Source organism: Grampus griseus (genome assembly GCF_964374135.1).
Source record: "Grampus griseus genome assembly, chromosome: 1".
In the NCBI taxonomy this organism is placed as follows: Eukaryota; Metazoa; Chordata; class Mammalia; order Artiodactyla; family Delphinidae; genus Grampus; species Grampus griseus.
The window spans coordinates 109665162-109688764 of NC_139017.1; the positions used below are offsets into that span (position 1 = coordinate 109665162).

The 23603-nt window shown below is 36.9% G+C and overlaps 1 protein-coding gene across 1 annotated transcript in view; it reads right to left on the minus strand.

The window, feature by feature from the left end:
- Positions 1–22325, minus strand: part of SAMD13 (sterile alpha motif domain containing 13) — a gene marked incomplete at its 3' end in the record, with an annotated part of 42528 nt that extends 20203 nt beyond the window's left edge. The window contains exon 1 of the mRNA XM_082647985.1: positions 22246–22325. Within this exon, the coding sequence (XP_082504111.1) occupies positions 22246–22298 (53 nt within the window). The 5' untranslated portion in view covers positions 22299–22325. The remainder of the gene's footprint in view (positions 1–22245) is intronic.
- Positions 22326–23603: the final 1278 nt, after the last annotated feature.

Here is a 23603-nt window from a genome sequence, read left to right on the forward strand (position 1 = left end):
ATAAAAATTACATAATGTGTGAATAATTCACACTAGGAACTGATTATCCCTTAATTAAACAATCACCTCACTTTTAAAGAGAGCTAAAGAGACACAATCATGAGGACAGAAATGCAATAAATAACAAATTTGGCAGATACATGCAGATCGAGACCTTAAGATAAACGTTTTCACGTTGGCACATGATAATTTTAAGTGCTGGTGGCAAAAGTCTCCATTTCCCCTTTATATATTAGTGGAGGCAGATGAAAAATAGTTGAAACCCTTTCTCAGAATTCAGCGTGTGTATATTTTATGGCATTTATGATATTATAGATTCTGAGGGTTGATCAGACCAAAAGGAAACTCTGGATAAATACAGCCCATATGTGATTTCAAAACCCCATTATACTTATTAATTGCATTTCTGCTTTAAAGTTCAGAGCAAAAGTTACCTCCTATTAGTTAATTATGGTGATATATTTATTTATCATGCTACTCTTATAAAGCTAATTCTCAATGTTACTTGTGTTTCCACTCAGAAATGCACTCTAACTTTGTACTTCCTTGATCTTTATAACTTATTTTCAAAATTAAATTAACCTGCTCTTTGCCCATATCTTAAATCAGCCTTTGGCTAAAAACAATGTAAGTCTGATTGTAATAAATTAACATTGATCTCTCGGCCTATGACGTAGCTAAGAATGAAGAGACCAAATGAGCTTTAGTTTTATCTCCATTTTTTTCTCCCTCTCCCGTCATCCTAACAAGCAGGGATCTGGCTGAAAGACAGTTGGAGAAAGAGAAAGGATGATTCAAAGTTTCTTGACAGGACAGTTTTTCATTTTTTAATATCCAGCTAAATAAGAGTTGACTGCATTTAGCTGCAGCATACCCAAGCAACGAAAGTATTGAAAAAGCAAATAATTCTTCTGTATATTTCAAATTCTTTAGCTTGGCATTCAGGGATTTAATTCAAACATAACTTTCCAGGCTTCTTTCCAATTCCAAGTTTGTACTGAAATCCAACCAGTCAACATCCTGGACTTTCCCATATCCACAGCTTTGGTTATGCTACTCAAAGCCCTGTCTGTTCAACTGCCAAGGATTAGAACCCTACTCATTTTTAAAAGATACTGGTTAAATGTCTCCTTCCTAATAACCCCAATCAATCTTCCATTCCAATAATGAATTAATTTTAACATGCCCACAATGAGCCGGGTACTTGATAAGCCTTGGGAACTAATCTAGTGAAAAGGAAAATCTCAAGCCAACTGCATGATGGAGATGGTCATATGTGTTCCCTGCCTTCATTATTTGTAGTGAGGTGGATGGACCTAGAGTCTGTCATACAGAGTGAAGTAAGTCAGAAAGAGAAAAACAAATACCGTATGCTAACACATATATATGGAATTTAAGGAAAGAAAAAAAAAAGTTCATGAAGAACCTAGGGGTAAGACGGGAATAAAGACACAGACCTACTAGAGAATGGACTTGAGGATATGGGGAGGGGGAAGGGTAAGCTGTGACAAAGTGAGAGAGTGGCATGGACATATATACCCTACCAAACGTAAAATAGATAGCTAGTGGGAAGCAGCCGCATAGCACAGGGAGATCAGCTCAGTGCTTTGTGACCACCTAGAGGGGTGGGATAGGGTGGGAGGGAGGGAGACACAAGAGGGAAGAGATATGGGAACATATGTATATGTGTAACTGATTCACTTTGTTATAAAGCAGAAACTAACACACCATTGTAAAGCAATTATACTCCAATAAAATGTTAAAATAATAAAATAAAATGAAAAAAAAAAAAAAGCAAGTAAAGAACAGAAGGACTAGCTAGATGGAGGAAGGAGGGCAGTATGAGTCAGGCTGTGCTAGGTGTATGGAGCCCTGAAACAGTAGCAACACCATGATCAGGTCCCAAGAACAGATGAGCCATCTTCCTGCATCATTTCTTTCCTCTGTAACAGGCATCTTGCCTCAGGCTCATGGCTTTCCTCTGAAATCACATGGCACTCTGTCCTTGGCGTATCTCTGCTGCGAATGTCTTCTGAACACCCCACCCCATCTTTCTGAAAACAAATCTGCCTCTTTCCTCACCTGCTCTCAGCTTTCTAGTATAAAGACCTCTGAACTAGTGTAAATAAGGACACTCCTCTCAAGAGGACTCATGAATTTCTGTTTTTCATTTACTATCAGATGCAATTCATGCCCACATTCATAATAAACAAAAACATATGCACATTTCATATCCCGATCATTAATACTAAAGACAACTGCATACAGATTGCCAGAAGAACTTTCCTTCCCTGCTCTAAGCCATGGCACAATGGTCACCATTCCAAAGAACTTAGTGTGGCTTTAATGCTGAGACAAACTCAGGTTTCCTTCAATAGGGATATCAGTAACACACCAGAATCTATGTAGAAAACAGCAACCCTTCAGAACTTCTAATGTATGGAAGATACGTAATGCATGTTTGTGAATTCTGCTGGCATCAATTGGAACTCCTGTTGTTTTCACACTTAAAATATGATGATATGCTTAGCTGATTCTATAGTTTTACTCATTTTACTCTTTTGAAATGTACACTTCCTTAAGGCAGTTATTTACAATGGACAAAATTGTACAAGTCAAAAAAGTGAACAGACTCAATTCTTAACCCAAGTCATCATTTAATTTAATGGAATAACCAAACGTAACCAAACTTTTAGCATAAGACCATATGATAAGACTGAAGTGTGTCCCCTCCACCCCCAAAATTCATATGTTGAAGCCCTAACCGTCAGTGTGATTCTATTTGGGACTAGGTCTTTTAGGACATAGGGCAATTAAGGTTAAATGAGGTCATAAGGGTGGGGTCCTAATCCAATAGGATCGGTAGCCTTATAAGATCTGCCTGCATGCAGTGAGGCAAGGCCATGTGAAGACATAATGAGAAGGCAACCATCTACAAGCCAGGAAGAGAGCTCTCTCCAGGTAATGAATCAGCCAGCATCTTGATCTTGGGCTTCCCAGCCTCCAGAACTCTGAGAAATATGTTTATGATGTTTAAGCCACCCAGTCTATGGCATTTTGCTAGGGCAGTCGAGTAGACTAATACACCATATATCAGAATGAGCAGACAGCCATAAAATACTAAGGAATTAATTTTGGCTTCACTAAGAAAAATTAAAATGCACCAATTAAAAGCAGCACTATTGGGCTTCCCTGGTGGCGCAGTGGTTGAGAGTCCGCCTGCTGATGCAGGGGACACGGGTTCGTGGCCTGGTCCAGGAAGATCCCACATGCCGCGGAGCGGCTGGGCCCATGAGCCATGGCCGCTGAGCCTGAGCGTCCGGAGCCTGTGCTCCACAATGGGAGAGGCCACAGCAGTGAGAGGTCTGCGTACCGCAAAAAAAAAAAAAAAAAAAAAAAAAAAAAGTATCACTATTCACTACCATATATTCTCTGTATTCAAGAATCCATACATATGGCACTCTGACTTATTCCACCAAACATATCTGCAGAAGGGTTATGACATCAGATCCTGATTAGAAAGGTCATTTTTCAGGTTTGAATTAGGGGCTCAGTTTACTCCCCTCCTTTCTTCTTCTTTTGTCTCCCTCTTTCTTTTCTTCCTCCTCACTTTCTTTTTTCCTCCCTTCCTCCCTCTCTCCCTTCTTTTCTTCCTAACAAACTATCTGTTAAGAAGTATTTGGTATTTAGCCACTTATATTGTCTTGGGAGTTCTATTTTTCCATGCTTTTACTATAGTGGTATCTTACATCATGATCACTCCCTGTTCCAGATTGCTGTTCCCTGGAAAGAACAGCATCCCAGGAACCATCACTCACTGTGTTCAGGTAGAATTGGGCAGTGTGGTTGTGGGGTTTGGGAAAGGTGTATGAAACAGAACATTCAGGAACTACCTAGCAAGCTGGTTACAATTTCCTCATGGCTTTCAAAGAACATACATCTAAGGACTGCTGATCATTTACTTGACAACACAAAAGGACAGAAATATGAGTAAATGAACAAAAGCTGAAGCCAGTGATCAGACACACAATTACTTCTAACAGTTTCCTCTTCCTCCTTCCCTAAGGAGCCTGGCAAGACTTCCAGGCAAATAAATAAATATCCTGTGAAGTTATTTATTTAACCCTAGATGTGACCACTTCCCTTAGAGTTAGACCCCTGGCTGATGTGTGGGTTGCTGTATGTGTAAACACTGTTGGATTCTTTTTTATGAGGTAGTAATAGTAGCCATTGTTATTTTTGTTATATAAGAATTCTCTTTGATAATTCTATAATGAAGTCAGAGTTTTGAAATTCTAGCAATACAAATAATAATTTCTAACTCTACCCTAACATTTTACTTCTATCATTCACCTCCTAATCCTCTAATTCACATGGGCAAAAATGACAACCTCTTTAAATTAATAATTATCTTAATATTTAATAGTTAACAGCCTTCAAGAGGGCTATTCCAAAAGTTAGTGTTAATGCATATATGGCCGATTAATTTATGACAAATGAGCCAAGAATATACAATGGGGAAAGGACAGTCTCTTCAATAAATGGTGCTGGAAAAACAAGAGAGCCACGTGTAAGAGAATGAAACTGGACCACCATCTTACACCATACACAAAAATTAACTCAAAGTGGATCAAAGATTTGAATGTAAGACCGTAAGACCTGAAACTATAAAACTTGTAGAAGAAAACATAAGTGGTAAGCTCTTTGACATCAGCTTGGCAATGATTGTTTTTTGGACCTGACTCCAAAAGCAAAGGCAACAAAAGCAAAATTAAACAAGTGGGACTGCATCAGACTAAAAATCTTCAGCACAGCAAAGGAAATCATCAACAAGATGAAAAGGCAAGATACTGAATAGGAGAAAATATTTGCAAATCCAAAATATATAAAGAATACATATAACTCAACAGCAAAAAATAAACAAATAAACAATCTAATTAAAAAATGGGCAGAGGATTTGAATATACATTTTTTCCAAAGATATGCAGATGGTCAACACATATATGAAAAGATGCTCTACACCATTAATCATCAGGGAAATACAAACCAAAATCACAAGGAGATATCACCTCATGCCCTTTAGAATGGCTATTATCAAAACAAACAAGAAATAACAAGTGTTGGCAACGATGTGGAGAAAAGGGAACACTTGTGCACTGTTGGTAGGAGTGTAAATTGGTGCAGTCAGTATGGAAAACAGTAGGGAGGTTCCTGAAAAAAATTAAAAGTAGAACTACCATACAATCCAGCAACTCCACTTCTGGGTATCTATCTGAAGGAAGAAACCACTAAATCAAAAAGATATATGGACCCCCCCCCACATTCATTACAGCATTATTTACAATAACCAAGACATGAAAGCAACCTGAGTGATCATCAATGGATAAATGGATAAAAAAATGTGGTATATATACACAATGGAATAGTATTCAGCCATAAAAAGGAAGGAAGTCTTTCCATTTTTGACAACATGAATGGACCTTGAGGGCATTATGCAGGGGAAATAAGTCAGAGAAAGACAAAAATATATAATCTCACTTATATGTGGAATCTAAAAACAAAAAATAAAAAAAAAACATTTTAAACCCCAAATCATAAATACAGAGAACAGATTGGGGGTTGCCAGAGGTAGGGGTTGGGGGTACACAAAATGGGTGAAAGTGGTGAAAAGGTACAAACTTCCAGTTATAAAATAAAAGTCATCGGGGTGTGACATACAGCACAGTGACTATAATTAATAATACCGCATTGTATATTTGAAAGTTGTTAAAAATTCTCATCACAAGAAAAAAAATTTGTAACTCTATATGGTGATGGATGTTAACTACACTTATCGAGGTGAATGTTTCACAGTATACAGAAATAATGAATGATTATGTTGTACATCTGAAACTAATATGCTATATGTCAACTGTATCTCAATATTTAAAGTTTGTATTTTAATATTAAAGTGAATTTAAAACTTTCCAACATTAATTACTAAGAAAAGTATCACTTGACTGATTTTAAAAGAAATGTTATTTCCAAAATTAAAAGAGTCTTTGCTTCATAATAAAACAACAAACTGAACACAAATGCAGAGGAAGATGGTGAGATACATGTGCAAGAAAAGGCATGGTTTTAATACGAAAGAGCTTCTTTTGAAAGTTGCTAAACTTTGTTGCTGTGAACTTTCTCTTGCAGTAGAGCTTCTCCACTGAGGGGTGAGGGGCATGGTGGTGGTGGGGAGATAAACCACTTGTTGTTGAGAAGCTGCTAACTTACTATTAGCATCTATTGTGTGGGAACATTGGTTCCTACTCCATCCTAGGAGAAAAGGGAAGAAGGGAAAAAAGACCAACTGATGAAAAAGGGAGTAAGATTAAGTGAATGGGAAAAAAAAATTCACATTGTATACTTGTAAGTTGTACAGATATGAACATACATGTGAAACACCTAGAATTTTTTTTTAGAATTTATTGAAAATTCTAACATGGATCTAACATGGCTAAACATAGATCAATGGTAAGAGTGTCATGTACCAAGGTTTTGATTAATCCAAAAATCTGTGTATCTGAAATCTACAAAAAGAGAACACTATGATCCCATTTGTTCAGTAAAGGTTTATGTGTACTTTATATACATTTACATATGGATACAGAGAGTATTTGTACAGAAACTGTCTAGAAGGACACATTCCAAACTATTAAGATGGCTCCCTCTTAGATATTTAGTTATTTTTAAACTTAATAAACACTATGAATCCACCAGGCAAAATAAAACCTATAATCTTGACAATAATTATATCTATCCCATGCCTGTGTCCCCCACCTGAGGTAATCATCCTCAACCTTATATTCATTTAACCTTTCTCCCTGTGCACATGTGCAAGAGCTTGTCTTGGCTATATACCTGTGCAGTATGGTAGCCTCTAATCACATGTGGCTGTTGAGCATTAAAAATTTGACTAAGAAACTGGGTTTTTAATTTTCTTTAATTAGTTTAAATTTAAAATTTGAACTGGTATAAAGTATGTTTCTGATAAACACAACTTCATTGTTTTGGTGTAACAACATTTCACTTTAACCACTGAATCACCCAGGATACTACTGTTGAATTGAAGTTCTATCAGATGCAAGTCTCCTCTCTAGTTTTACACATTAACACATGGCAATCTAGTTGGTGTCCACACATTGACTCAGGTCAAATGATCTTTTCTATGCACCCATGTAATATTGTAATGTGTTTGATGCAGACAGCGCAAGTTATGAAAATCTTTTCATGTGCTGTACTGGTAATTAATAGCCTTACTATTTTAATTTTAATATAATTAAATATTTTTTAGTTAAAAATAAGTATGTATAAATTTTAAAATTTAAAAAGGAGGCATAGGAGGAGTCATGATGGCAGAATAGGAAGATGCAGAATTTGTCTCTCCTCACAAGTACATCAAGAGTACATCTGCAAATGGAACGATTCTCACAGAGCACCTGCTGAACATTAGCGGAAGACTTTGGACACCTGAAAGGACAAGAAAAATCCCCTCACAACTGGGTAGGACAAAAGAAGGAAAAACAGAAAAGAGGAATTGAAAAAGGGACCTACAACCCTGGGGCATTTGTGGGAAGTGGGAGGGGCACCCATCTGAGCAGGCTTGCCCACCCCTCAAGCCAAGGTCTCCTTGACCTGCACAGGCTCCAGGGTCTTGAGCACCACCCATTCCAAAGCCTCCTTGGGAAACAGACCTGGGCACCCCTGCCTGAGACAGGAATCCACCAGTGCTGGTGGGGGCTGAGTGCTAAAGAGTGAGGTTAAGAGAGCAGATTCAGGGAGAGGACTGCTGTTGGCTGTGCAGATACAACAGAGGGGATGGGAGTAAGGGGCTCTGCGGCTGGAAATGCCCCTAGCGGAAGCGTGGTCTGCCTAGGAAATGAGGTGCCATCGTTGAGTGGCCCCTGCCTCCGTGCGCACTGGGAAGGACTCCACCAGAGCGAGCGTGCCCCAGTCTGTTGCAACTGCCTGCTGGTCTCTGCCACCACAGGCACTTGGTGCATACCCCAGTTGTGGCTGCCACACCCCTCCCTGGCCTGAGTAAGTGTGCCCCAATCAGCCACTGCTTTTTCTCCCTCTCACCTGGGTGGGGAACAGACGCCTGAGGGTGGTGCACATGGAGAGGTGGGGCCAAAACAAAAGCTGAGCTCCAGGGGCAGTGTGACTACACAGGCCATGGATTAAACCTCTGTGATTGGCTTGGTAAATCCTGCGTATGGGAATATATGAATAGACAATGAGTGTTCCCACAACTGAGACCAGTCTAACTTTAGCAGCAGTGGACTCTGGGTGCAGGTACATGAAGTAGTTTGGTCAGGTGAGAGTCTGAGTGCCCCCACTGGGCCCACAGCAGGTCCAGAGACCTACCTAGAGGTACTGGAGAGCCTCCTGGGGAGGCAGGGGTTGGCTGTGGCTCACTGTGGGAGCAAGGACACTGACAGAGGAGGCACCAGGAAAATATTCTTATTACTATTATTCCTTTTTAGTTTGCTTCATTTTGTTCAGTTGTTGGTGTTCTTGTTTTCATTATTTATTTTTATTTTCAATATTTTTTATTTTTCTATTTTTACTTTTATGTGTTTTTTTCCTGTTTTTGATTTTTTTTGGATTATTTTTATGTGTTGGTTTTATGTTTTCTTTGCCATTTTTAAAAATATTAGTTTGCTTTCAGTTTTTGTTTTGTTTTTCATTTTTTGTTTTCATTAGTGTAGTCCTTATTGATCGTTCTCATTTTTGAGTTATTTTGTTTGTCTGTTCTCTTGTTTTTTGTTTTCTATGTTTTGTTTTTGTTTTTTCTGTCTGCTTCTTTGTTTCTTTCCGGTTGTTTGGTTTTCTTTTTACCATTTGTCTTGGGCTTGGTTTGTCTGTTTTCTTCTTTTTGTGTGTGTGTGGGTTGTTGTTGCTGTTTGTTTGTTTTTGCTACTTGTCTTGGGGTTTTTTTGTCTGTTTTATTTTCCTTTCTTTTTTCTCTGGTTATGCTACGTAGTTTGCAGGCTCTTGGTTCCCCGGCCAGGGGTTGGACCTGGGCTTCCAGGGTTGGAGCACCGAGTCCAGGATGCTGGACCACCAGAGAATTCCAGAGCCCAGGGAATACTAATCACTGTGCACTCTCCTGGAGGTATCCATCTCCACACCAAGACCTGGCTCCACCCAACTGCCTGCAGGCTCCAGTGCTGGAAACCTCATGCCATACAAAAGAAAGGAACACAGCCCCACCCATCAGCAGACAGGATGCCTAAAGTCATACTATGCTCACAGACACCTCAAAACACACCACCTGATGTGGCCCTGCCCATCAGAGGGAAAAGACTCAGCTCCACCCACCAGAGCACAGGCACCAGTCCCTCCCACCAGGAAGCCTACACAAGCCCCTGGACCAAACTCACCCACCAGGGGGAAGACAAGAGAAACAATGGGAACTATGACACTGCCGCCTGCAAAAAGGAGACCATAAACATGGTAAATTCAACAAAACGAGACAACAGAGCAATATGTTGCAGAGGAAGGAGCAAGGTAAAAACCCACAAGACCAAATAAATGAAGAGGAAATAGGCAATCTACCTGAAAAAGAATTCAGAGTAATGATAGTAAAGATGATCCAAGATCTCAGAAATAGAATGGAGGCACGGATTGAGAAGATACAAGAAATGTTTAACAAAGACCTAGAAGAACTAAAGAACAAACAACCAGTGATGAACAACACAATAAGTGAAATGAAAAATACACTAGAAGGAATCAATACCAGAATAACTGAGGCAGAAGAATGGTTAAGTGAGCTGGAAGATAAAATGGTGGAAATAACTGCCAGGGAGCAGAATAAAGAAAAAAGAATGAAAATAATTGAGAACAGTCTCAGAGACCTCTGGGACAACATTAAACACACCAACATTTGAATTATAGGGGACCCAGAAAAAGAAGAGAAAGAGAAAGGGTCTGAGAAAATATTTGAAGAGATTATAGTTGAAAACTTCTCTAACATGGGGAAGAAAATAGTCACCGAAGTCCAGGAAGCACAGAGAGTCCCATACAGGATAAACCCAAGGAGAAACATGCCCAGACACATATTAATCAAACTAACAAAAACTATATACAAAGAAAAAATTTTAAAAGAAGCAGGGAAAACAACAAATAATATAAAAGGGAATCCTTGTAAGGTTATCAGCTGATGTTTCAGCAGAAACTCTGCAGGCCAGAAGGGAGTGTCAGGATACATTTAAATTGATGAAAGCGAAAAACCTACAACCAAGGTTACTCTACCCAGCAAGGATCTCATTGAGATTTGATGGAGAAATCAAAAGTTTTACAGACAAGCAAAAGCTAAGAGAATTCAAAACCACCAAACCAGCTTTAAAGCAAATGCTAAAGGAACTTCTCTAGGTGGGAAACACAAGAGAAGAAAAAGACCTACAGAAACAAACCCAAAACAATTAAGGAAATGCTAATAGGAACATACATATCGATAATTACCTTAAATGTAAATGGATTAAATGCTCCAACCAAAAGACATGGACTGGCTGAATGGATAAGAAAAGACCCATATATATGCTGTCTACAAGAGACCCACGTCAGACCTAGGGACACATACAGACTAAAAGTGAGGGGATGGAAAAAGATATTCCATGAAAATGGAAATCAAAAGAAAGCTGGAGTAGCAATACTCATATCAGACAAAACAGACTTTAAAATAAAGACTATTACAAGAGACAAAGAAGGACACTACATAATGATCAAGGGATCAATCCAAGAAGAAGATGTAACAATTGTAAATATTTATGCACCCAACATAGGAGCACCTCAATACGTAAGGCAAATGCTAACAGCCATAAAGGGGGAAATCGACAGTAACACAATAATAGTGGGGTGCTTTAACACACCACTTACACCAATGGACAGATCATCCAGACAGAAAATTAATAAGGAAATGCAAGCCTTAAATGAGACATTAGACCAGATAGACTTAATTGATATGTTTAAGACATTCCATCTGAAAGCAGCAAAACACAATTTCTTCTCAGAATATTCTCCAGGAACATTCTCCAGGATAGATCACATCTTGGGTCACAAATCAAGCCTCAGTAAGGTTAAGAAAATTGAAATTGTATCAAGCATCTTTTCTGACCACAGTGCTATGAGATTAGAAATCAATTAAAGGAAAATAACTGTAAAAAACGCAAACACATGGAGGCTGAACACTATGCTACTAAATAACCAAGAGATCACTGGAGAAATCAAAGAGGAAATCAAAAAATACATACAAACAAATGACAATGAAAACATGACGACTGAAAACCTATGGAAGGCAGCAAAAGCAGTTCTAAGAGTCAAGTTTATAGCAATACAATTCTATCTCAAGAAACAAGAAAAATCTCAAATAAACAGCCTAAACTTACACCTAAAGCAACTAGAGAAAGAAGAACAAACAAAAAAAAAAAACCCAAAGTTAGTAGAAGGAAAGAAATCATAAAGATCAGAGCAGAAATAAATGAAATAGAAATGAAGAAAACAATAGCAAAGATCAATGAAATTAAAAGCTGGTTCTGGTTCTGTGAGAAGATAAACAAAATCGATAAATCTTTAGCCAGACTCATCAAGAAGAAGAGGGAGAGGACTCAAATAAATAAAATTAGAAATGCAAAAGGACAGATTATAACTGATACTGCAGAAATACAAAGGATCATGAGAGACTACTACAAGCAACTGTATGCCAATAAAATGGCAACCTGGAAGAAATGGACAAATTCTTAGAAAAGTACAACCTTCCAAGACAGAACCGGGAAGAAATAGAAAATATGAACAGACCAATCACAAGTAATAAAATTGAACTGTGATTAAAAATCTTCCAACAAACAAAAGTCCAGGACCAGATGGCTTCACAGGTGAATTTTATCAAACATTTAGAGAAGAGCTAACACCTATCCTTCTCAAACTCTTCCAAAATATTTCAGAGGGAGGAACACTCCCAAGCTCATTCTATGAGGTCACCATCACCCTGATACCAAAACCAGACAAAGACATCACAGAAAAGGAAAATTACAGGTCAATTATCATGGATGAACATAGATGCAAAATCCTCAACAAAATATTAGCAAACTGAAACCAACAACACATTAAAAGGATCATACACCATGATCTAGTGGGATTTATCCCAGGGATGCAAGGATTCTTCAATATATGCAATTTAAACAATGTGATACACCATATTAACAAATTGAAGAATAAAAACCATATGGTCATCTGAATAGATGTAGAGAAATCTTTTGACAAATTTAACACCCATTTATGATAAAAACTCTCCAGAAAGTGGGCATAGAAGGAACCTACCTCAACATAATAAAGGCCGTATATGACAAACCCACAGCCAACATCGTTCTCAATGGTGAAAAACTGAAACCATTTCCTCTAAGATCAGGAACAAATCAAGGTTGCCCATTCTCACCACTATTATTCAACATAGTTTTCTAAGTTTTAGCCAGGACAATCAGAGAAGAAAAAGAAATAAAAGGAGTCCAAATTGGAAAAGAAGTAAATCTATCACTGTTTGCAGATGACATGATAATATACATAGAGAATCCTAAAGATGCTATCAGAAAACTACTAGAGCTGATCAATGAATTTAGTAAAGTTGCAGGATACAAAATAAATGCACATAAATCTCTTGCATTCTTATACATTAACTATGCAAGATCAGAAAGAGAAATGAAGGAAACAATCCCATTTACCATCACATTCAAAAGAACAAAAAACCTAGGAATAAACCTACCTAAGGAGGCAAAAGACCTATATGCTGAAAACTATAAGATATTGATGAAGGAAATCAAGGACGACACAAACAGATGGAGAGATATACCATGTTCTTGGATTGGAAGAATCAATATTGTGCCCTATCAAATTACCAATGACACTTTTCACAGAACTAGAACAAAAAATTTTACAATTTGTATGGAAACACAAAAGACTCCGAATGGCCAAAGCAGCCTTGAGAAAGAAAAATGAAGCTGGAGGAATCAGGCTCCCAGAGTTCAGACTATACTACAAAGCTACAGTAATCAAGATAGTATGGTACTGGCACAAAAACAGAAATATAGATCAAGGGATCAGGATGGAAAGACCAGAGATAAACCCACACACCTATGGTCACCTAATCTATGACAAAGGAGGCAAGAATATACAATGGAGAAAAGAGAGTCTCTTTAATAAGTGGTGATGGGAAAACTGGACAGCTATATGTAAAAGAATGGAATTAGAACACTCTTTAACACCATACACAAAAATAAACTCAGAATGGATTGAGACCTAAATGTAAGGCCAGACACTATGAAACTCTGAGAGGAAAACATAGGCAGAACACTCTTTGACATAAATTGCAGCAAGACCGTTTTTGACCCACCTCCTAGAGTAATGAAAACAAAAATAACAAATGGGTCTTAATGAAACTTAAAAGCTTTTGCACAGCCAAGGAAACCATAAACAAGACGAAAAGACAACCTTCAGATTGGGAGAAAATATTTGCAAATGAAGCAACTGACATAGGATTAATCTCCAAAATATACAAACAGCCCATGCAGCTCAATATCAAAAAAACAAACAACACAATGCAAAAATGGGTGAAGACTTAAATAGACATTTCTCCAAAGAAGACATACAGATGGCCAACAAACACATGAAAAGATGCTCCATATCACTAATTATTAGAGAAATGCAAATCAAAACTACAATGAGATATCATATCACACCAGTCAGAATGGCCATCATTAAAAAATCTACAAACAATAAATGGTGGAGAGGGTGTGGAGAAAAGGCAACAGTCTTACACTGTTGGTGGGAATGTAAATTGACAAAGCCACTATGGAGAACAGTATGGACATTCTTAAAAAACTAAAAATAGAACTACTATATGATCCAACAATCCCACTACTGGGCATATACCCAGAGAAAACCATAATTCAAAAAGACATATGCACCCAAATGTTCATTGCAGCACTATTTACAACAGCCAGGACATGGAAGCAACCTAAATGTCCATCAACAGAGAAACAGCTAAAGAAGATGTGGTACATATATAGAATGGAATATTACTCAGTCATACAAAGGAACGAAATTGTTTTATTTCCAGAGACCTGGGTGGACCTACAGACTGTCATTCAGAGTGAGGTCAGAAAGAGAAAAACAAATATAGTATATTCACACTTATATGTGGAATCTAGAAAAATGGTTTAGATGATCTTATTTGCAAAGCAGAAATAGAGACACAGTTGTAGAGAACGAGTGTATGGATACCAAGAGGGAAGGGGGTGGTGGGATGAATTGGCACACGGGGATTGACATATATACCCCAGTATGTATAAAATAGGTAACTAATGAGAACCTACTGTATAGCACAGGGAACTCTACTAAGTGCCTTGTGGTGACCTAAATGGCAAGGAAATCCAAAAACGAGGGGATATATATATACATATGGCTGATTCACTTTGCTGTACAGCAGAAACTGACACAGCAGTGTAAAGCAACTATAATCCAATAAAAATAAAATGAAATAAAATAATGAAAAGGAGGCATATTACTGATGCAGAATCAAAAGGAGATGCAGAAAGTAGCACTAGAACCAGAATAGTAAAGAAAAAGGAGCCTGGCTAAAAGTATGTCGGAAATTTCATGATGAACAGCAATTGCAATTTGTTGGAGCAGAGCAAAAGGAAAAAAGCTGTTTGTTGTTTAAAAAAGGACAATATTAATTAATAATATAATTAATTAATTATATTTAATTAATTATATATAATTAATTATATTAATTATTATATAATAATTATATAATAATATAATTATTATATATATTATAATTATAATATATAATAATAATAATAAATAATATATAATAATAATATAATATAATATATAATAATAATAATAATAAATAATATATAATATATTATATATAATATAATAATTATATATAATTATTATATATAATTAATTAATATTTAGCAAAGACATACTGAATTTGGTAACTTGCTTCTCAACAGTCAAAAAGAATTGATGACATTAGTCACCTGTAATCAAAATTAAATGTACAATGAAACATTTTGAAGTGATTTTATACAGAATCTGAGCTGATTCTGTATCTGTATGATACTAATGTTCAGTCTTCTAAAGCAGATTCCTGAAAAGTGTCATGTATACCATTGTTAAATCATTCAGTAAATATTTGCAAATGCTATGGATCAATGCTAGACAATGGAATTCTTAAAAGAAATAGAACACAATACATTTAATATCTGTGTTCTTTGCCTGTACTTGTTGGTTAAGTCATGGAAGAAATATACAAAGATTTATTGTATTGTTAAGTCCAATTCAAGGTTTCATTAAAACAAAAAAATGCTTTCCAAATATTCAATAATTAAAGACAAAAAATACTTAAAGACAAAAAAATGGCAGAGTAATTTATATTTTCTCATTGATATCAGACTACATGTAAATGAGCTTAATTTGAAGCTCCTAAAAAAAAAGGAAATGCTGATTTGTAGCCTAGCTAACCTAGCTAAACAGGCACAAAATTTCGTGTTAAAATTGAAACTTTTCAGAGTACAATACAATGAAATTAATTTTACACATTTTCTAACATAAATCAATTTTAAGAAAAAGTTGAAGAATGATTTGCTGACATTGATAAATTTATAGTTGCTTATAAATTTATGCAATACCCTTTTGAATTTAATGTTAAAAATATGACTTAAGTATCAGTAAATTTATTTAACTTGGACAGAGATAGTTTTGAAACTAATGCTATTGCTTCAAAGTCAAATCAAATCTTCTAAAAAAAAGAAGAACCAGTTGTGTTAATGTACATGCATACATTAAGAGAAAATAATTTTTTGGTACGTGGTTAATTTATTGGGACTTGTAGGTATGTTTGGAATTATTAGGGTATGTGATTCTGCTTTTTCGATTGCAAATTTTATGAAATCTAATAGAGATCAAGCATTTCTAATAAAAATTTGGCATCCAAATTGAGACATACTCTAAGTATAAAATACATAGTGGATTTATAAAATTTAGCATGAAAAATGTAAACTATCTCATTCATAATATGCTATATTGATTACAGTTCAAAATGATAACATCTTGGGTATTTTCAGTCAAATATAAAATATACTAAAATTAATTTCATCTGTTTAAATATGACCACTAGAAAATTTTAAATTACATACATGTCTCAAATATCATTTCTACTGAGCAGCACTTGTATATATCCAGAAACAGAATGGCTGAGTTATAAAATATTTTATGGTTCTACACTTGAAAATAATGCCAAATTGTTTTCCAAAGTCTCTGGATTATCAGCATCAACATCACCAGAGAACATGTTAAAATGCAAATTCCCAGGCTGAATCAGAAACTCTGGAGATGTGGCCCAGCAATCTGTATTTCCAAGTGACATAAACTCAAGTTTGAGAAATCACTGTCCTAGTACTTAGAACAGACTTTAAAATACTCTGTACTTAGAAGAAATATGCCATTTTGGAAAGGGAAGTCCTGTCTTTGTTATGGTCATATTTTTGAATGTTTGCAACATCTACAAATCTTGGAGACAAAAATAGGCTTCTATAGCCTCCTGGTAGTGAGAGCCATACCTCTGGTGAAAGTGACTGAAAGCCACCTTTAAACAACCTAGTCACCCTAGTGCAGAAGAAAGGACTCAGGCTTCAGAACCCGAATACCAGCACCAGCACTCCTTAGCTCTGAACTCTTAAAAGGTCTTTTACCTCCTGGAGCTTTGGTATTCTCCACTATAAAGTGGGAATTATAGCACATACCTCAAAATATGGTTGTGAGGATTAACAAGGCTCACACGAAATGCTAGACACAGAAAAGGGACACCATAAATAGTAGCCTTATAAAACTAAAGCTCTGATCAGGAGCATGTGGCCAGTGAATAAGAGCCATTACCCTAGGCTTCTTTGGAAATGACACTTTGTGAAGTACATTCCCTAGTAAACAACTATATTTTCCATATCTGGAAAACAAAATGGAAGCAACTGTGAGCCCCAGTTTGGGTAGATCTCAGAAAGAGCCTTAAAACTCTATGTTTAGGAATTCTGTATTATAATCTAACTCTACCCTGCCCAACATGTTAGCCGATAGCCACTTGGCTATATAAATTAACTGCAACTTCTATTTCTGATCAAGATGGAGTAACGGGGCCCAGATTTACCCTTCTGCCTAAAACAACTAAAAAAATAGACAAGATGTATGAGAATGGCACTCAAGGCATTCACTGGACATAGGCAATAAAGAACAGTGACCCCTGAGGGATGGGAAACAAGCAAGGTAAGCCGTATCCACTTTCTGCCTGAAGAGAGATTTTAGGCTGTGCCCGGGAAAGAGTTCTAGAGAGGAGAGAGCTACACAGAGAGAACTCTGGAGAGGTGTAGAGACTTCCCGTCAAGCGCTCAGCAGAGTACTGATTATCACATACACATGAGGAAACAGGCTGGGGAAAGAACCACGAAAAAGAGAAACAATCCTTAGAGATCACACAGAGATGGGAATGGTGCCTGTTTCCATCTGCCAGAGAGGAAAATCTCATCATTCAGGAGCATTGGTTAGAGTACAAAGATGGGTCTTACTTCAATAAAAGGGGGAAAATACCCTTAAATACAGCTCTAGTCCTGCACAACAATGCTTAAAAGAATCAAATTGTTTGTTTCCAAGTAATTTAGGCACATCCCAGGACAAAGATCAGGAATATTTATAGGAATACAAAAATATCCAACACCTAACAAAGTAAAATTCACAATACCTGACTTATAATAAAAAATTACCAGGCATGCAAAGAAGCAGAAAAATATGACCCATAATGAAGAGAAAAGCCAATCAACTGAAGCTGACTGAGAAATGATAGAATTAGTAGACAAGGATGTTGAAACAATTATTATGAATATATTTCATATGTTCAGAAGCTAGAGGGAAGAACATGTTAAGTGAAGACATGGAAGATATAAAAAAAAGACCAAGTTGAACTTTTAGAGATGAAAACTACATCATCTGAAATGAAAAATGCATTGGGTGGGATTAACAAGAGATTATACATTTCAGAAGAAAAGATTAGTGAACTTGAAGGGGAGGCAGTAGAAACTATCCAAAATGAAACACAGAAGAAAGACTGGAAAAAAATTAACAGGGCATCAGTGAATTGTGGGACAATATCAAACGATTAAATAAACCTATAACTGGAGTCCCCAAAGGAGAAGTGGAGGGGGACTAAAAAAAATTTGAAAAATAATGGTTGAAAACTTCTAAACTAAGTCCACAAATCCAAAACACAAAACAAACTTCAAACACAAGAAAGATGGAGAAAACTACACGGAGTCTCATAATCAAATTGCTCAAAAATAAACGATAAAGAGACAATTTTAAAAGCAGACAGAAAAGAAAGACACATTTATACAGAAGAACAAAGACAAGAAAAAGAGTAAACGTTTTCTCTTAACATCAGGAACAAAATTAGGATGTCTAATCTCACCACTTCTATTCAGCTTTTTAGTGGAGGTCCTATTCAGTTCAATAAGGTAGGAAAAAGAAATGAAAGGCATCCATACTGGGAAGGAAAAAGTAAAACTGTCTTTACTCACAAAACATAACTGTCTATGTGAAATATCTGATAGAATCTATGAAAAAGCCACTAGAAGTAATAAATGAGTTTAGCAAGGTTGTAGGATACAAGGTCAATATAAAAAAATCAATTGTATTTCTATATACTACAACAAACAACTGGAAATTTAAATTTAAAAAGCACTTCCATTAATAATAGCATAAAAATATGAAACATGTAGGGATATAGACAAAAGATGTGTAAGACCTGCACACTGAAAACTATAAAACATTGCTAAGAGAAATTAAAGAAGACCTAAGTTAACAGAGAAAAATGCTATGTTAATGAGTTGGAAAACACGATATTGCTAAGATGTCAATTCTCCTTAAATTGATCTATAATTCAATGCAATGCCAATCAAATCACCAGCAGGCATCTTTCTGGTAGAAATTGACAAGCTGATTCTAAAATTTATATGGAAATTCAAAGGACTAGGAGTGCCAAAACTAGTTCCAAAAAGAACAAGTTGGATGGCTAATACTACCTGATTTCAAGGTATATTATAAAGCTATAGTTATCCAAACAGTGTTGTATTGGCATAAATATATACAAAAATATCATTTGAATAAACTAGAGTCCAGAAATAGATCTACACATATATGATCAATTATTTTTCAACAAAGTTGCACAGACAATTCAACAAATGGCGCTGGAACAACTGGATATCCACAGGCAAAAAAAACAACCACTGTGACCACCACCAAAAGAAAGACTTTAATCCTTATCCCATACCATGCACAAAAATTAACTCAAAAATCATAGTCCCAAATCTAAGAAAACATAAGAGAAAATCTTTGTGACCTTGGGTGAGGCAAATATTTCTTAGATGTGACACCAAAATCACTATCCATAAAATAAAAAATTGATAAACTGGACTTCATCAAAATTTAAAACTTCTGCTCTTTGAAAGGCACTGTAGAGAGAATGAAAAAAAAATCACACACCACAAGAAAATATTTTCAAATCATGTACGTGATAAAGGATTTGTATCCAGAATATATAAAAACTCTACGCAATAATATATTAAAAAACCAGCCCAATAAGAAATGGACAAAAGATTTGAACAGTACTTAAGAAGTCTATGGATAAAATAAACACATGAAAAAATGCTCAACATCATCGGTCATTAGGGAAATGAAAATTAAAACCACACCTAATGACATAAAGAGCAGTGATCACACCAAGTTCCTGAGCATATAGAACAACTGGAATGCTCACACTGCTGGTGGGAATGTAAAATGGAACAACTAGTTTGGAAAACAGTTTGGCAATTTCTTACAAAGTTTAACATACACGTACCACACAGCCCAGCCACTTCATTCCCAGAGATTTATCCAAGAGAAATGAGTATGTCCACACATAGACCTGTACACAAGTGACCAAAGTGGCTTTAATTGTAATCCCTAAAAAAAATGGAAACGATCCAAATGTCCATCAACAAGTGGGTGGACAAACAGTGAACAAAGTATTGTATATCCATACAATAAAATACTACTCAGTAATAAAAAGCAACAAGCTATTGATACACACTATAACATGAATAAATCCCAAATTAATTATTCTGGGTGAAAGAAATCAGATCCATTCCCTCCTCCCAAAAAAGTACATTATGAATAATTCCACTTATATAAAAATCTAGAAAAAGTAAACTAATCTACAGTGATAGCTTATCAGTGGTTGCCTGGGGATATGAGGGAAGGGAAGGGCAGGAAGGAGAAATTACAAAGGTTTATGAGGAACCTTTGTGGGTGATAGATATGTTTATCCTAATTTTGGTAATGGTTTCATGGCTGTATACAAATGTCAAAACTTATCAAATTTTATACTTTAAACACATGCAGTTTATTATATGTCAGTTATATTTCAATGAAGCTGTTAACTTTTTTTTTTTTTTTTTTTTGCGGTATGCGGGCCTCTCACTGTTGTGGCCTCTCCCGTTGCGGAGCACAGGCTCCGGACGCGCAGGCTCAGCGGCCATGGCTCATGGGCCCAGCCGCTCTGCGGCATGTGGGATCTTCCTGGACCGGGGCACGAACCCGCGTCCCCTGCATCGGCAGGCGGACTCAACCACTGCGCCACCAGGGAAGCCCTGTTAACTTTTAAAGTTGATTTAAACTGAGTAAAATTAAAAGTTCAGTTCATCAAGTTACACGAGTCACATTTCAAGTTTTTAATTGCCACATGCAGGTCATGGCTATCATTGTGGACAGTACAAGTGTAGGGCATTTTCATCACTGCTCAGAGCAGCTGATCTAACTAACACATTGAAAAAGCATCTGTTTCTTTCATTCCTCCTCCATCTACCTACCCCAAACTTCAAAACTGGAAATAAGCATGGCAGCATGGCACTGATATATAAATTACGGGAGAAGGTTTTTTTTGTTTTTTTGTGTTTTTTTGTGGTACGCGGGCCTCTCATGTTGTGGCCTCTCCCGTTGCGGAGCACAGGCTCTGGATGCGCAGGCTCAGCGGCCATGGCTCACGGGCCCAGCCGCTCCGCGGCATGTGGGATCTTCCCGGACCGGGTTACGAACCCGTGTCCCCTGCATCAGCAGGCGGACTCTCAACCACTGCACCACCAGGGAAGCCCACGGGAGAAGTTTTAAAAGCAGATTTTATTAAGTTTAATGTAAGTTTAATGTAAAATACACCTTCTATTCATAAACATATATAGCACACTATTTCCTCACTTAGGTATCACAGCTTCTATGGATTACATTTAATTAGTTTCTTCCAAAGCTCAAGTTGAAGGCAACTTTAAACTGACATGGGAAAAATGAAACAGACAGCACTGTCTCGAAACATACTTTTACCTTGTAAGCAAAGTGGTTATAGCTAAAATATAACTCATAAAAGAGAATATACATTTTTTCATATACTTACAGATATTTTATGAGTTACTCTGAAATACGTAGCGTGTTTCAGAATACGCTACATAATGCAACTAAATTTTCTTATTTAAAAGAATCAAGCATATAACTCACAATAAATATAAACACAAGTTTCAACTGTAAGAACAGATGTAAAAAGAGAAGACTATGGTATATATGGAAATGTTTCACATTCAAGTTCATAAAATTAGGACAGAGAAGTCGTTAAACTTAATATTCTTACTGACGCTTTTTTCCTTCTCTCCCTATAGCTTTCAGTTTTGAGAGGGGTGATTTTATTAAAAAAGACTCAAACTCTCTTTTCTGTTTCCTCCTACCACCACCTCACCCCTCCGTGTAGCCTGTGGACTTGGGAGGCAGAGTCTATGTTTGCTCTGTGTTTTTGTTTCAGTATACAGAACTCAGGGCTGGAATCTTCAACCCGCCCTGTTCCAAAGGCTGATACAGTAAACCTTGATGCACAGTTTGATGTCTGAATCATCTCTGTCTTAGAAATGGATACAGAAAAAGGCAATTGGAGCTGGGGGGAGAGGGGAGGTTGGTGGCCAGTGTAGACCAATCAACCAAGACAACCCCCAAACAGTGTATTGTACTCGATAAGCAAGAAGTATAAAAATAGAACCCAAGTCCCTCTGTTGTTTGTAGAAGCAGAACTCACAAGCCAGTTTCACTTACTTTTTTACACCGACAGAGCCATTTTCCTTGTTTTCCATGTCAACAGATAGCATGGGGAGGCTGCAGGTTTCCTTTACTTCAGCAACTAATCAATAAGGGAGAAAAGCTTGTGTTTAATTCTTAGAAAGTGAGAGAAGAATATATATTCTGAATCGGAAACATAATGGCCCCTTTTACAGCCTCACACCAGTTCATGTATGTTTGCTTACATCTCTAGTTCCCTCAGCGACTGGAGAGACGTGATTAAACCTAAAGAACTGGAGGAGACTATTGGGGTGTGCTTTCATCTGTACTGGCACTCCCTGCCTTGACAATAAGCATTTGCAAATGAAATTGAATCCTCGTTCAAAACAAGTGCTGTGTGAACTGGCACAGCTTCCTCCAGGTGCCAAGCTCTCACTTAAGACATTGTAACTTATAAATGAGTCAAAGTCGAGAAAAACAATCCCCCTTTTCCTCCCCTTCCCACCACGGGCTATGATTTCTTCTTTTCTTACTGGATTTGTTTTTCTGTCCACTCCCACTGCTCCTCTGTTTTTTCATTGCGATGCAAAAGAGCACTTAAAGCTTTCGTCAGCAAGTATTCCCCTACCTCACATATTCTCAATGAAAACCTCAAAAACCCGTCTGTGAGATGGCCACACTGTGGTAAATCTGGAAGCTCACAAAAATGTCAGATAGCCCTTAGCACAGAAAGGTGGTACTGGGGTGTGTGTGTGTGTGTGTGTGTGTGTGTGTGTGTGTGTGTAAGACAGGGTAGGCAACTCGTTAGATTTATATAAAAATCATCAAAACATTCAAGGAGATATAGTAGCATCCATCACTTTGTCTTTTTGTTTAGTAGGAAGAGGACTGAAAAAATAAAATCCCTCCACAATTAATATGCAATTAGCAAGATGAAAAATCTATGAACAAAACTGCTGGAAAAAAAAAAAACTAGTTCTGAAACGTGCTTGTTCTTCTGCAGCTGAAGCCATAAATTAAATACATTTCCTCTCAAATCACTTTATACTTCGGCACTCCTTCCCCTAGGGATTACTCTGACATGACAAGTGCATCATTCATTTAGTATATTCACAAGATTTTATCACTGTTAGAGAAGTAGATGATTAACAAATAATACTGTTAAGTGTGGGATTATCTTCACTGCTGATACATACACACGCGCACGCACACACACACACACACACACACACACACAAACTTCCAGTCGCTAAACCACTTAGATCATCCATAGAGAAATCCAACATTTAAGATACATATAGATATTAACATACATCCACACACCGTTACAGAGTAGACAGAAGATAGTGCAGCTTACTCCATGCCAAAAGAATGATTTCACTTCAGTTGGAAAC